Source organism: Triplophysa dalaica, chromosome 4 (genome assembly GCF_015846415.1).
Source record: "Triplophysa dalaica isolate WHDGS20190420 chromosome 4, ASM1584641v1, whole genome shotgun sequence".
Taxonomy (NCBI): Eukaryota; Metazoa; Chordata; class Actinopteri; order Cypriniformes; family Nemacheilidae; genus Triplophysa; species Triplophysa dalaica.
In genome coordinates, this window is record NC_079545.1 from 13,261,969 (window position 1) to 13,277,714 (window position 15,746).

Here is a 15,746-nt window from a genome sequence, read left to right on the forward strand (position 1 = left end):
ATAAGTCCCCAGTCTGTCTCTCAACACGACGTCGAGAGACCTACTGAAGGGGAACGTTGTGTCTTCCTGCCTCAACGCTTTGCCGATCTGCTGCAAGGAGCACCTCTCAGGTTCCTCAGCACAAAGGATGATGAATAACCGCCGCCATCTTCCTTTTATACCCATATGTACGGGGCGGAGACTGGAGTGGGCGGGCCATTGGACAATCCCCATTGGCGTTTTAGTTATATCTCGGAGATGATAGGTTCTCAGAATCAAACCCCGAGTCTGTCTCTCAAAACATCGTCTCGTTCCCTCCATCAGGGAACGAAGGTTACAGAACGAGATGTTTATGTGCCTAGAAAAGTAGTTCCACAGCAAAAAAAAAGTAAACTGCACATTTAAACAAAAATATCAACAACTTCTGGATTTAGATTCTGTCATGTAATGCCTCGCTCCATAAGCTTCCATTATAAATGCATTTCAAAAAGAGCAACAAAAAGAATAATGAAACAAGACATTTACAAATTCCCTAAACATAAACACCGATCTAATATCCTCATGTTGAGTCTCAATGCACACATTCCTAAACTGTCAGAAAAAAGTACAAAATTTGCCTTTGCTGGGGTGGTACTTCTGAATGGATGAAATTTCTGTCTTAATTTACTCGCCCTCTTGTTTTTTCAAACTTGCATGACTTTCTTACTTTTGTACAACACAAAAGAACATGTTCCAAAGAATGTTGTTAACAGGCACCCATTCAGGTTTTGTTCCCATGCAATAGAATTAAATGGGTGAGCAAATAATGAATTTTCATTTTTGGGTGAACTATCACTTCACGGGTTCCTTTTCGTACCTTTACAAGTATACAAAACATCAAATGTTCCACCATTCTGGTTACATATTTTTACCTTAAGAATCTACTGTAGTAAATTTTTGTTGTACAAAACATTTAAAAAGGGACACAATTGGTCCTTAGGGTACAATGTATCCAAAAAAGGAAGCCTTAAAGGTACCACCCAAGGGACTGTAAAAGGTATTTTTTTACTGACAGCGTAAACATAACTTTTTTCCATCTAAAACCATGTCTGACATTATGTGATATACAGAAAACAAACCTCAACCTCCAAACAAGCCACGGCAGCCCAGGGGCTAAGCTTTACCCAGACATTTCATGAGCAACAACATATTCACAGGGGAATCTCTGGGTGGCTAATACACACGACTGCATGAAACTGATTCAGATGGGAGTAAAACCAGAATGATGGAAAACAGCCGAAGGAAGCGGTGCCGGTATCCACAGAGTCTGTGTTTAAACCCACAGGTGTATTGTGATTTATATGGTATCAGTGGTCTGGCTTATAAGGGGCATTAACTGTTGATCCACTGCGCTAAAAAGCCCTAATGCAGCATTTTTTTCCAAGTGCAAATAACTATTTCTACGATAAATAGTGTGTACTTATTTTAAACATTCATTTGCTTGACACTACACATTTGCATCTAATGCTGTACCCTTGTTGACCCTTCCCAATATTGATTTGGGTAATTAGGACTCATCGATTAGACCAGTGATTTATTTAATGCTGATAGTCCCAGCAGGAACTGTCTATTAAATGCAAAATGAGTTTTAGTGGATTCATTTAGAAATCCATTTTCAAACAGGCGACTCATTATTAAATAATGAGACTTTAGTAGGGGAGATTAGACAAGTATTTTTTTTAAGATTTATTTTCTGAAAAGCAAGCATGTAAGGGTAAAAATGGATGCTTTAACAATTCTGTCACAGTTTTATGTCCAACATTTGCTATGAAACTCGCAGTCAGGGTATAACAGTTTTACAGATTGTGGAAGGACTTGTGAAAAAGCATTGTGAAAAAAACAAGCTTTGTTAATGTCTCACTTGAACGTGACAATTGTCACGTAACATCCAACACAGGGCGACTACACACCATGCGGACTATTTCAAATAAATCTGTACATCATGATTTGATTTTCCTAAGACTATTTGGTGGTCTGTAAAAATATTTTTGAACAGAGACATCGACAGAAAGGATAAGCAAGCAATCTAGTTTTCAAATCGTAAACAACAGCAAAACATTTTCGTGGGGAACGAGTTCTGAGTAGAAAGGAATGAATGTTCTGTCATTGAAGGCGAAAATGCAATCAGACATCAATGTTAAAATGGCAGGATGTACAAAACAAGGTGCTGTCTGGAACAGACAGCAGATCCAGGAGGGAGAAAATATGACAACAACAGAATTGCAGAAGGTAACAAAACAAAGATTTCACCAAAATGGTTTGAGAGTTTCTACGAACGCAAAATTATTTACAGACATGCTCAAATTTGTTGTGACCTCTCCACAAAAAAACGAAGAATTCACAATTTTCTCTGAAAGAACTTAAAATTGGCAAAAGGAATAGGCATCCAACATTGTTTATTCCATATTTAATAGAAATCAGACTTTGCTTTTGATCTTTTACTCAACATAATATTGTAAATAATAAAACAAATGAAAATGTCATGGACAAAAATGATGGGACCCTGAACCTAATATTTTGTTGCACAACCTTTACAGGCATTCACGGCAAGCAAACGTTTTCTGCAGCAATGAGACTTCGGCACATGTTGGGTGCCTTCTCCAGACTGCAAGTTTCAGCTCTTTCCATAGATGTTCGATAGGATTCAGATCACAACTCACAGAAGGCCACTTAGTTCAATGTTTTGTTCTTATCCATTCTTGGGTGAATTAAGCTGTGTGTTTTGGGTATTTATTCTGTTGAAGGACCCATGACATGTGACTGAGACAGATCTTTCAGAAACAGGGCAGTACATTTTGCTCCAGAATGTCTTTCTAGTTTTGAGATTTCATTGTTCCCTGCATAGATTCAAGGCATCTTGTACCAGATGTAGCAAAGCAGCCCCAACACATAACCGAGCCTCCTCCATGTTTCACTGTAGGTATGGTGTTCACTTCTTTGAAAGCTTGATTTTTTTCGACAAAGAACATAGAGCTGATGTGACTTGCCAAAAAGCTCCAGTTTTGACTCATCTGTCCAAAGGTCAGAAGTATTGTTGCTTGTAAATATGAATTTGAGCAAATTCCAGTCTGGCGTTATTATGTTTTTCTGTCCTCCTCGCCCACTTTTGCTCAAAAAGCGACGGATGGTGTGATCAGAAACAGACGTGTCTTCACCTTGGAGGTCAGGTTGTATCTCTTTGGCAGTTATCCTTGGTTCTTTTTCTACAATTCTATCCTTCTGATCAATCTGGGCCGCTCCCAGGGAGGCTTGCTACAATTCCACGGACCTTAAACTTCTTAATAGTATTTACAACTGTTGTCAACATCGAGCTGCTTGGAGATGGTCTTGTACCCTTTACCTTTGCCATGCCTGTCTATTATTTTCATTCTGAGCTCCTCAGAGAACTCCATCCTTTGCTTTCTCTGGTCCATGTTCAGTGTGGTGCACACAATGATACCAAACAGCACAGTGATTACTTTCTACGTTTAAATGGGCTGAATGACCGATTACAAGATTGGATACATGTGATACTAATTTAAGAAACGAATTAGTTAGAAATATCACTATAATCAAATTATGTATGATCTTTTCTAAGGGGTACCAACAAATGTGTCCAGGCCATTTTAGAGTAACTTTGTAGAATAAGCAATAATTAATCTTTCCACAGCTTCTTTGCTTTATTCTATGACATACCAAAGGCATGCAAGTATACATGATACAATAGCTTTAAATTTCATCACTCTTCAGGAGGAATGAAGCATTATTTCAATGAGCTGTAAAGGTACTAACAAATTTGAGCACGTCTGTATACACCATTGACTGAAAAGCTCTTGAATGCTTAATTTTGAGATCCAAGATATGTCTGATGTGATGAGGTTAACTACATTAGCAATGGTTACAAAACCAATGTGTATTTTTATAAGATGCTTTGTTGAGAAAGCCTCTTCCAAAAACATCCACAAGCAAATTATGACGACACAAATTGTTAGCATAACAAAACAAAATGTAAGCCTGCAAATATTTTCATTGCCAAAGCGACCATTCAATTTTAACTAGAGTTGGTGATCTGACGCATCAAGAGAAAGTGTATAGCTTGAATGCATAGACAGTCGCTTAAAATAAAAGCATCTGTCAAACGTATGAATGTAAATAATAATTTCAAATTCTTGCGAGTCCTTCTGCCAAGAACATAATTAAACATGTAAATGAATGCCAGTTCTTGTACTTACAAGTACAAGCCTTTAAAAACAAGGTCAACCAACCGGACTCTTAATGGGACGAAACAAAGCGATGCTGCAGAATTAAATGTTGTTTTGCACTGCGTGAGCCAAATTTATTTCACATTTGACTGGATACAAAATTAAAAGTTGCAAAGTAATTCAAAATCCCACATTTACAGAGAGAACAGGTTATTGTGTGACATCTCGAAAACAACAATTGCAAATGCTTCGCTAATAATATAATGGTGGATTCACATGGCGTTCTCTCTATTGTCATCCACTGTCTGTCTTTTGGGGCTGTTTGAAATTAAACAGATTTAAATCAAGCGTTGCTTGAGAAAGATTATGAAGGAGACCTGCAATACATGTACAATGTAAAATTCATTCTGCAAGAACAACATTTCATGATACAATTTGGTAAGGTCCGTACTGTACAAAAATTTGATGGAGAGCAGATCATGCTTCAGTATGCAACAGATGACTCTGAAATACAGGAAGAGCCCGAAACGTTCGTAAAAATGTACAGACATGAAAAGAGGAAGAAAGAAGAAGTGGCCGTGAGGTCTATGCCGCCGATCGGCGTCTAATGACGAAGGCCCCTCGCTGCAGCTGCCCTAAATAAATCCTCATCTTCGTGCTGTCGCTCGTCTTTCTCACCCAGATCTGCAAAAGAATCGAGATCCAAAAAACAAAGTGCTTAAGAATTTATCCTCCAGCAGCCTCTTACAGCCTAAAAATTAATCCCAAACCGTGATTTGTTCTCTAAAGCTTCTGGCTCAGCGAGTAAGTGGCTAAATCTATGCGCCGTTCTATTGACACTGGCGTTAAAAGGATGCAAATGAGACAAAAGTCATTGGTCGGATATCCTTGTACAGTCTGATACAGAAGCAGATTACAATAAATGAGAGCAACCAAATTAGAACGTTCCTCTGCTGGCTAACTTAAGTGCTCGGTCTGATCTCAATAACCAAGTGTTTATTGCCCTTCTGAGCGGGCCATTAGTTTGAAGATCGCAGTCATTTGTTTACTACCAATCAGTGAAGAGAATCGCACACAAACCTCATTGGTCCCCACTGAGCTGATGACACAGCTAATCTTGTTGTTCTCCTTGGACTCCAGATAGATTGCTTGACTTTTATGGTACCTGCGACGATAAAAGCATTAGTCAGTGAAGGTTCTTTGATAAACATTACATGAATGGAGGGTTTAAAGCCGCCTTTAAGCCAAGACTAAAGAATACGATGGGCGTTGCCTTTACACTAGTGGTCAAAATTTTTTGGACACTTGAGTGAAATGTTTCTCATTATTTTAAGTAGACAACAACATTTTATTTAATAAAAAATGTTTTTGAAATGGATGACTTTGACTGAATAACGAAGAAAGAGCAGCCAATAAGAGCACATAATATATGGGAACACCTTTAATATGGTTTAAAAAGCATCTCAGGGCGAGACCTCAAGAAGCTGCTTGATAAAATCATAAGAAAACATTTCTGCAAAATATAATCAAAAGGTGACTACACTGAAGACGATAAAATATAAAACGTTTTTTAGTTTCAGTACAACATGATTCCCATAGTTCCCCTTGAGTTTTTTTATTATTGTAAAATATGGAAAAAATATGAACACATAAGTGAATGTGGCCAAAAACTTAATGTGAACCTAATTTAAAGTAGACTCAATGGGTTTGACTACACTAGTGTTTTCATGATTCCGGAATTTCTAACTTCGATTCAATACCATTTTCGATACCACGGGGAAAATACTGCCATAACAACAAGGCCCTACATGTTTTTGTTTTATTAAAAGTTATATTGAACAAGACTAGACAATGGGGTATATTTTTGCATTATTTATTAATTGTTAATCTAATGTTCATTTCAGTAATTCATTTATTATGTATTTGTCAGTATTAATGGACCAGAGCTTACATAAATAGTTGTATTTTTTAATTAACATTTAAAGAGAACAAATGTATTGCTAATTCATGGCAGATTAATTTGAGTTAATACATTTATACGATTAACACATTTTAATTGGTCTTTTATTCACATTTAATCACTGATCAGCACACATTGAGACAGAAATCAATTTGCAGCAGATCTATCCAGTGGAGCTGGGGAAGGAGGAGGGTGTCTGAAACGTGCTGCACTGCTACAACATTCACTAGCCAAGATTTAAACGTAGAGCAGCAAGCTCATTGGCTGCTGATACAGAAGGATCCAATCAGCTGCACCATGTGGTAAAGTTATTATGTCAAATTGGATAAGACTTTAAGACTGCTCCATCTAGAGTTTCATGGCAGAACTTTCTCTGTCATTTCTGTCATGACAACTCTCAGTCGGTTAGCATGGTAGTGTACATGACATATAAATGTATTTGGTCTAAGCGGAATAGATCTGCTACGCTGCTGTTCCTGCGGCATAGCAAGTAGGGGTGGGAGAAAAAATTGATTCACATACGAACCGCGATTCAGTCTTCTATTTAAAAAATATCTACTTTAAATGTTATAAGGAAATATAATAACGTGATGTCATCGGAACAATAAAGGCAAGAGAGGTGCAGCACCCGGTCCAGTAAGAAAGTGCACACCTCACCCAGAGATACAGCGAGGCATACACGAGCAGTAGGGAAGGAAACTAATTCATTAAACTTTTAATATGTCGTAAATAGATTTTTGTTGTAAATATGCCTGACAAGATTGTTACACTGATTGACATTTTAGTGGGCGTCTTCTATAAATCAGGGAAAATGTTTGATATTTATTTTTGCTCAGAAAAACAAAATGCAATAAAAGAAAACTTTACACGGTGCATAGTTTCTATATGTCTCATACATTTCAATTTGTTCTTTTGTCTCTATTGCTTGAACTAATATGATTTTACTATAAAGCTGCTCTGCAACAATGCAAAATTGTGAAAAGCGCTACAGAAATAAATCTGAATGGAAAAAACATCCCTCAACCTCTGCACTCATTAACATAACAGAATAACATTGCATTTAATATACAGTAAATGTAACATGTAGACGTGCAGCGCCTGCGGTATCATCGTGCACTGCCGATATTGTGGCCTGACTGCAGCGCTGAAAGCAACTGCGGCTCGCTGTCTAAAGGGCATGTCTGGATGAATACATGCTGACACACTCATGCAAATCCACAGGCATTTCTGATGTTTAATGTCACTAACACACAAATCTAAGTAGTTTGAAGACCTAAACTGAATTAATAAAGCAATATGGTTCTGGAGGCTGTGCTATATTGTGAATATAGTCACGGCAGAAGGGCTTGTTAGATGTTACTTTTAAATTAGAATAATTAAACGCCATGCTTCAGTTAGAAGATATAGACCCTGACATGTAAAGGGTAAAAGACTGTTGCTATGCAACATACAGCTATGGGTACTGAACAGTGATATTTTACATAAACGTATTTTGAAGACAGTAATCCAAAGTGCATTTGAGCTTTACATTTTATATCCTGACCTTTGCACCGCTAACGCAATACTCTACCAAGTGTTCTAAAGGACGACACACGAAAAGGTCACAGTATCTCGGTGAAGAGGTCGCAGGTTTGATCTATTGTGGTTAAAGTACTGTAATTGACCAATCAGCACCCACGACTGAAACGATTGGTTGTATGAAGGCGTATATAGTCTGTATTAGGCATGGGGCGAATACCGGTTCCAAGGTAAACCACGGTTTGGAAAGTCACGGTTTTAAAACCACTAAAAGATTCTGTTATACCGTTCCAAAGGTATGAGCTGTTTTGTGCAGGAATCCATCAGGTTCTGTGCTATATTTTGTTTATACTTAATTAGTTGTTTTCTCATCTGCATTTAATTTATTTATGTATATATGTATGGATGAATGCTAAAAGTTTAATAACTGGAAATGCAGGTAAAAGAAGACTAGAAAGGTGCCATGCTTTCAAAATGTTTGGGAAGCACTAATTTAACCTGACGTACTGTTTATGTTCACTTCTGTTCAGAATGTTTTGTGTTGCTTAAAAATCAAATCTATTGTGTTCAATGTTTTTTACTCAGACATTTAAAATAACACATTTTAAATCTGCAACCGCAATATCGTCATACCCCAAAAACGTGACAGTTTGGCTCAAGGTTAACATACAGTCAAAATCTCATACCTACCAATATCTAGTCTGTATTAAGTGTTGAGTAACTAAAGGTCAGATGTTCTTGCTTACAGATGTTCTTACATTCTCAGAGCATCCTCAGACAATATGCATTAACATGCTCCCTAACCACTTCCTGTCTAGCCGGTGTACCCATGTTCAATTTCTCTGGCGTGTTCTAAGTGAATAAATGGAAATGAACAAGCCTCTTTATAAAATCAAAGACTCTTCATAATTAGCACAATTGAATCCCTGCAGTGATGGTGAATGTCACGTCCATGCAATGTGACATTGTCCTTTACATAAACTGTGATGAAACACAATCGCAAAGTAGGAGCTTTGGTTCCATCTTGTGGTCAGTAGAAAAACGACAGAGTAGGGAGGGATGTATCAATAACTGGTTTGTTAGTATTACTGCTTCATATTTTAATGACCCTTAAACCGTACCAGTCATACTGCTTGAAAAACCCTATCCAGCATCAAACAAAGTTAGCAAGAGTATAAAGTAGGGATTTGTTCATTTGTTTGTTCATTAATGTCAGGTGAATAAATAAGGAGTCAGGAGTATTGACGTTCGGAACAAATTACCGTGAGACACACCTATTTATTCACTCTGTTCAGCACATCTCTTCTGTCCAAGAGCGCTGTTATGAGCGCAGCAGATGTCATGCCGCTTTCTCCTGGGTCGTAAAGTACCCCCCACTTCTCACAATACACACAGACTGATTATGATTATGTTGAATTGTGTTGTGTTTATATGAAAATCTGATTTACTCACTTAAGGTTGTTTAATCTGAGCTAGGAAACTTTTACCTCATGCCCCCAATGTGTCATGGCTTATATTAATGTTATTCATTGGATGTACCGGTAACTCAATATTACATTTGGTTTACATCAGTACTTTTTTTTCACATTTCAAGGACATGATAATATTAACAACCGTGATAGTGCTGTTCACTATAATCGTGTTATGATTTTTTCACACCATTACATCTCTTTTACAGAGTCAGTAGAAGGATCCTGCAGAAACAAATTTTCAACTCCTATATATTTGATGTCTTACTCTTTAGATGGGTGCTGACCAATTTGTTGCTTTAGTCAAACTGTAAGAGTGGTCCACTAACCCCCACAGATGTGATTGACACGGACAATTCAATTACATACAAATACAATGCAAACATCCCATAAAGCAAACGTGCCACAGAGCATCATCATCATCAACTTTAACCTAGTCACGTCTCAGTAGAGAACTCAATGCATTTATCTATTGATGTTCCTTAAATTTAAGGAATAGGTCACAGTTAAAATGAACTTTCATTCATTGTTTATTAGCCCTCTTGTCATTTCAAACCTGTATGACTTTCTTCTGCAGAACACAAGAGAAAATATTTAAAAAAACGTTGGTAACAGAAAACCGTCGGAACCCATTGACTTGCATTATAATAGTCAATGGGGACAAACGTGACTATAGTTTGAGTGAATGATGACAGAGTTTTAATTTGGAAAATTCCTTTAAGTTCATTGTTAGTGTATGTTAATTGATGTTGTAAACTAATGTTAACAAAAGAAACCCCATCTAAAGTGTTACCAAAAACACATGCTGTAATTGCTGTCAGTTTCTCAGTTCATTCGCGTTTGGCAGATGCTGCAAAAACAGACAAAGGAAATCTCTCTCTAAAGCCTGTGGGACCTCACATGTGTTCTCTCCGTTTCTAATTTAAATAAACGCATTTTAATTAGGGATGTTAATGATTAATCGATTTTCGATTAATTGTCGATAACAGTTTACGCAATGGCTATCCAGTTATTACATTACTTGGCTACCGACACACCTTAGTTTTGCATTTTTCTTTGATAGAATTAAAATGAAAGTTCATATGAACAATGACCGCAAGAGTTTGCGAGGCGCAGGTCTGTCAGCGGGAGCTGCAGCCGTTGAAGTCGTGAGGCCTGATGATTGACCGGTCAAGGCGTATGAGAGCTTTTATTTATAAAAGTTGTATAAAAGTTGTATTTCTTTGTTTAATATAAGTAGCGTTGTCCTTGTTTTATTGTTGCGTTTTCATTTAAAATAATAATAAACAACAAACTGTGTTGAAGTAAGGGGAAAATCCGAATATCTTTGAATTTATTTACAAAACAGGTAAAAATGTTATCAGTCTTATTCGGTGTGTTAATGAACATTCTGTTTCATATAAGCAATTTTGTCAGTGTACAATTTTTTTGTGGTTTAATTAATTGTAAATAATAAATGAATAACTGTTGGTATCAAAAGAAAATGTTGTTTTTCCTTTGGATACCATCCGCCTTTGTTAGTAAAAGTTTACCTTTTTACCTTTGCTATTTTATGATTGTTGAGTTTTTCGTTAAAAATAATAATGAAGAAACAGTTTGTTTTAGTCAATCAAAATAAGCGCTATAGATGCAAAATGCAAATATATTTTATTTTATAATGTGTGGTATCAGTAACATATGTTGTTACAAGTTTATTAAATCCTCACCGCCATTCCTAAAGTGTACAGTACCATCAGGGTTTTTAGGTTTGCATTAATCGAATGTGGACAGCACAACACTTAACTGTTGTTTTAGCTTCTGCTCATGTAATACAAGTAATGTCTTACTACCACCCGCTGGGTTCGGTAAAATCAATGGAAAACAATACTTTAATAACGAAAATATTTATATAATAACCAAATATATCTGAAATAATAAAAAAATTACACTTCTTTATAGGTTTACACATATTTGTGCTTGGACAACGGATGCGCAAGCGGCACGTTCACAGCGTCATTGTTCCACAAGCTTAGTTATATTCAAATAAGTGCTCAGGACACAATTGACTTGGTAAAAAATGTGGTGGCGAAATGTCCCACCAGCAAATTATGTCTCGATTTGAGACACAAGTCTCAACGTCAGGACCGGTAAAGGTTGTAACACGTTATGGACATTTGTGAGTTAAAATGCGTTTTTACGAATTCTACAGATTCTCTGTAATACTGTCGATAGTATCCATGCGCTGTGTCCTATGCACATTTAGAAAGAAAATAACACGCTTCTAATAACAAATCAACCTATTCTCTTACACAATGATATGACTCTGCTTATATGCAATTGCCAGAGTGCACATCTGAGACCTAGGCAACACGTTGTATATTGGTCCATATGTTAATTATCAAATACATAATTTGATTATTATCAATCAAACAGATTCATTTTAACAATGCTTAGTCATTTTTATAAATTTAGAAACCTTTCTATTCAGCATTTTACGTGGCTTTTGCGCGCTGTCCTGCCTTTATGCCACTGCAAAGGCATATTTCAGTATTGATGTTAAAGAGTAATCGATTAATTGATTGTTAATGTAATCAATTACGGGAATTTGTCTAGTTTTGACATCCCTAAATTTAATGTATTGTTCCCAGCCTGTCTTACACAAAGAAGATTCTGTCCCAGTCAAACGAGGAACCAAACAAAAAACTACATCTGAATATATATTTCTTACCATCTCTTATCATAGTACAGTTTGCCATCCTCTATCCGTGCCTCATACCGTGGGGACGGAGTGTCTACTGGAGTGGATGGAAGGTGCTCGGGAGAGGACGGAGATGCTGGAAATATCAGACATTTATTTCAATTCAAATCCTTACAAGCATTTGGTACTAGAATAATCCGATATGGAAATTTTGGGGAAATATATGGAGAATCACCTCTGAAAGACAAAACGTCCGAACCTGGTCTTTTCGGGGACTTAAGCTAAAAAGGACATGAAGCAAAATAAATGTTATACATAAATGATATAAAGAATGATATGAACAAATAACCTGATTTCACATCAACTAGTGAAACAATAATGACACAAAAGCTCAGTTCATTTAATATATGCACTTACTCATACATCACTTTGAGTAAACATAATAATTGTTTCATGGGAACTTTCTCTTCATTACCTAATGGAAAATTTTTAAGTTTCTTTCCTCAGAGCTATAACGGGAATCAGTTACGTTTTAATAATTCCATATTCAAAAATAAACCATAGCCTCAACATAAATATGAAACTTTAAGGATAAAAAAGTAGCTTTTGATGAATTTTGAGATTCTAAAAAGTAATCTGTGATGTAGTCAAATTTGTTCCCAGACACAGCATCATTGGACCACACAACAGATCTAGTCACCATTTTGGTGAGACGTAACCTTACCTTATTTAACGTTCTTAGATCCTCCATGATCTGTTCATCACTGAGTAAATAGTTTAACTGAGGTGAGGAAGGTTAAGAAAATCTGAAAATGACACATTGCAGCCATATTTCCAACACAATCAAACCCTCTCCCCATACCAGCCAAATAAATTATGAAAACAGAGCTCACTGTCAAAATGTAAAATGCACAGTAGCAAAAACAGCCTGTTGTTTAGGAAAACGTTCGCGTGAACTAAAATGACACCTGATCGTGCAAGAAAACTATAAGTGCTCAAAATATGGATATCAGGAACAGGTTTTCTCCGCTTGTCTGGAATAGGAACCGGGTCATTGGGTCGCCTTCTGAGCTTCCGGGTCATAATGGGTTTCACCTCCATGGAATCTAGAAAAACATGGATACAAAGTCTCAAACAGGAACGAATAGCCAAAAGCTACAAGTACAAGATTTTATATCTCACCTCCCGTCAACTCCATTGTCAATTTCTCGTTCTCAATCATCTTCTTCTTCTCCTCCAGCTCTGCTATTAAATTTTCCTTAAGTTCTACCTTTTTATCGTCAAACTCCTTCACCGCTGCTTTTTTCTCCTTAATGTAGTTCCTCTCCACCTGCTCTGTCTGCAAGATATTAATTTCACATTAATGAACCTGTCAAAGCGGTGTAATAAATCAACACACGTGTCGCATTTTTTAATTCAATTTACCTCAAGTTGTAGAAAGAGGTCTGACATGAAATGGGAACAAGAGAGATAGAGATTATTTTGTATTATATTCTCGTGACCATTACTAATATAGTGTAAAATTGGGCATTGAAATCCAGAATTTTTGCACATAATCTTTACCAGCGTTACGTAATCTCTCTTTATACTGCTGATCAAGCTTCTTCATTCTCTTCTGGTACTCCTGCAGTGTGCCTGTAGAATGATTTTATAGAATTGTGATTTATATAACAAATATCAATAGAAATGTCCCGTTGAAATTATGTGGTTTATTTGTCAATTCTGGATCATTTCCAGTCACCTTCTTGCAGTTGCTGTAGCTGTCGTTTCAGGGATGCCAGTTTATCTTGATACATCCTGCAAACATAAAAACAAACTCTCTCAGAGACCTTTAATCCACAAATGACCAATGATAGCTATGATCTGTCATGTAACATTCTGATCATAAAAGGATATATCACACTTAATCAATGGTTATGCAACATTTCAGCATCTCTTGTTAAGACAACATCAGCATTTATGCGATTATAATACTTACTGTTCTTTGATTTCAACGTAGTCGCCATCATCATGTTTGGCCAAATCGGTTTCGCTGGCATCTTCCGTGTCTAACAAAAAGTAACAAGTGACAAGCTATATAATCGACATATATGGAACAAAAAGGGGGAAATATCCAATGCACATATAAATAAAATGATGATTTTGATCAAAATATAGCCCAAATTTATTCTCGAAATTGAAAATTAAATAATGTTCATGACATGACATATGCGGCAACAAATGACTGTAGTATACAGTACCATCTAGTGGACAAACATAGCTTTTTTCTAGATGTTCTCTCGTTTTTATCATACAGCGGTAAAAATAAAGGAATTTAAACGTTGACTTGAGATATTTACAAATTCCCAGTGAAAGACTTTATTTTAACATAGAAATAAAAGTGCTGGTATTGTGCTTGTGACAACTGCACTGACAGAAAATGATACAAGCTAACTACCAAGACAGAGACTTAAACGGGTACGAATGATGAACAATTAAAGAACTAAACTAATTCAATTTAAATATATATAACGGACACGCGCACGCACGCACACCTTTGACATAACGTAGTAGAGCACTGAAGCACAGCCCTCTCTCCATACTAACAGCAGGCTAATTGAGCTAACAAGATCAACTTTGAACAGTCTAAACCAAACTTTTGACATAATATCTCCGTTTCCCCAACATATTACTTTACACGCAATATGTTAATAATCGATGTTTGAGGCAACTTGTGCGAATATTAACAACGTCATTATCTGTTCATTCTCCTCAGTTCCCTGATGCTAACTCTGCTAACGTTAACTGTTTACCATCAGTCTGGATGGCACATAAAATACAAAAACATCAAACTTCGTCATGCCATCATTAAAAAAAGTTATAATACACACATCAACTGCGCACAAAGATCATTTTAAATATACAACAATACAGATTTAAGTTGTGTAAAGCGCGTTAGTTAATAAATAAACAGTCAACAAGGCGACACAGCTCCACGCGCGCGCACACGTTTGCATTTAAACTCAACTCCAGATCCTAAACCTGTGTATTTGTTGGAAATATGACATTTTAAAGCATATAGTATAAAGGAACTGGACTTAAATAAAAATACATTAGTGCTTTAATCACCTTCCTCCGAGTCTCTGCCTCTGAAGCTGCGATCGTCATCTTCATCAACACTGTCTAGCTCTTCCTCGTCGTTATAGTAATCCACCATGGGTGAAAGTAATGTCGAAGCCATTTATTGTGTTGAAATATGGGTATAATGCTAAAATGTAAACAATCGCACCGGACCGGAGCGACAACGTTTTATTCTTTCGCCCCTTTTTTAATGAGAGGGTAGGCCGACTAATCTGATTGGTGGAATCGCCAGGAAAATGCATGCTGGGAATTGTAGTTCGTGCTGCGTATGCGCAAGCATGACATAAGGGAAAGAAAAGGAGGGAGTGAGAGAGAAAGAGAGAGAGAGAGAGAGAGAGAGAGAGAGAGAGAGAGAGAGAGAGAGAGAGAATGTTTCCTTTCCAAGTATATTTTCCAGACTTCTTTCATCAGTCAAGGAACAAGAAGATTATTTGAAGTTGTCTGTATGTAAACACTTCTGCCTCTCAGCATGCACAATTATTGTCTCGGCCAGGTAAGCATATGATCACTATGAATAGACATAAACACCTTATGGTGTGATTATTTCTTGGCTTAATTTATATTATAAAATGTGCATTGGATGCACATTGACTTTCATGTTTCATATCTTACATTGCTTTGCCTGAGTTTGCATTTCATCTACCATTTCTTTATCTAAAATAATTATATACTTACTATTGATCTATTATGTACTATCATTACTGATATTAATGTGTTAAAATTGTGCAGAAGTTGTGAAAAATCTACAACAGTATGTCCATGATGTTGTATTTACTACTATTGCTGCACAGTTGCTGCTGCTG

General features: G+C 36.6%; 1 protein-coding gene across 1 annotated transcript; it reads right to left on the reverse strand.

Moving 5' to 3' along the window:
- Positions 1 to 4,306: 4,306 nt before the first annotated feature.
- Positions 4,307 to 15,144, reverse strand: suds3 (SDS3 homolog, SIN3A corepressor complex component). The gene is made up of 12 exons (XM_056746441.1): positions 14,932 to 15,144; positions 13,802 to 13,871; positions 13,565 to 13,620; positions 13,387 to 13,458; positions 13,249 to 13,268; positions 13,006 to 13,162; positions 12,834 to 12,929; positions 12,548 to 12,609; positions 12,059 to 12,104; positions 11,854 to 11,959; positions 5,280 to 5,364; positions 4,307 to 4,883 (listed from the first exon to the last, which is right to left on the reverse strand). Exons 1-12 carry the CDS (start codon positions 15,041 to 15,043, stop codon positions 4,785 to 4,787), a joined length of 981 nt encoding a protein of 326 aa, XP_056602419.1. The 5' UTR covers positions 15,044 to 15,144; the 3' UTR covers positions 4,307 to 4,784.
- Between the last annotated feature and the right edge of the window lie 602 nt (positions 15,145 to 15,746).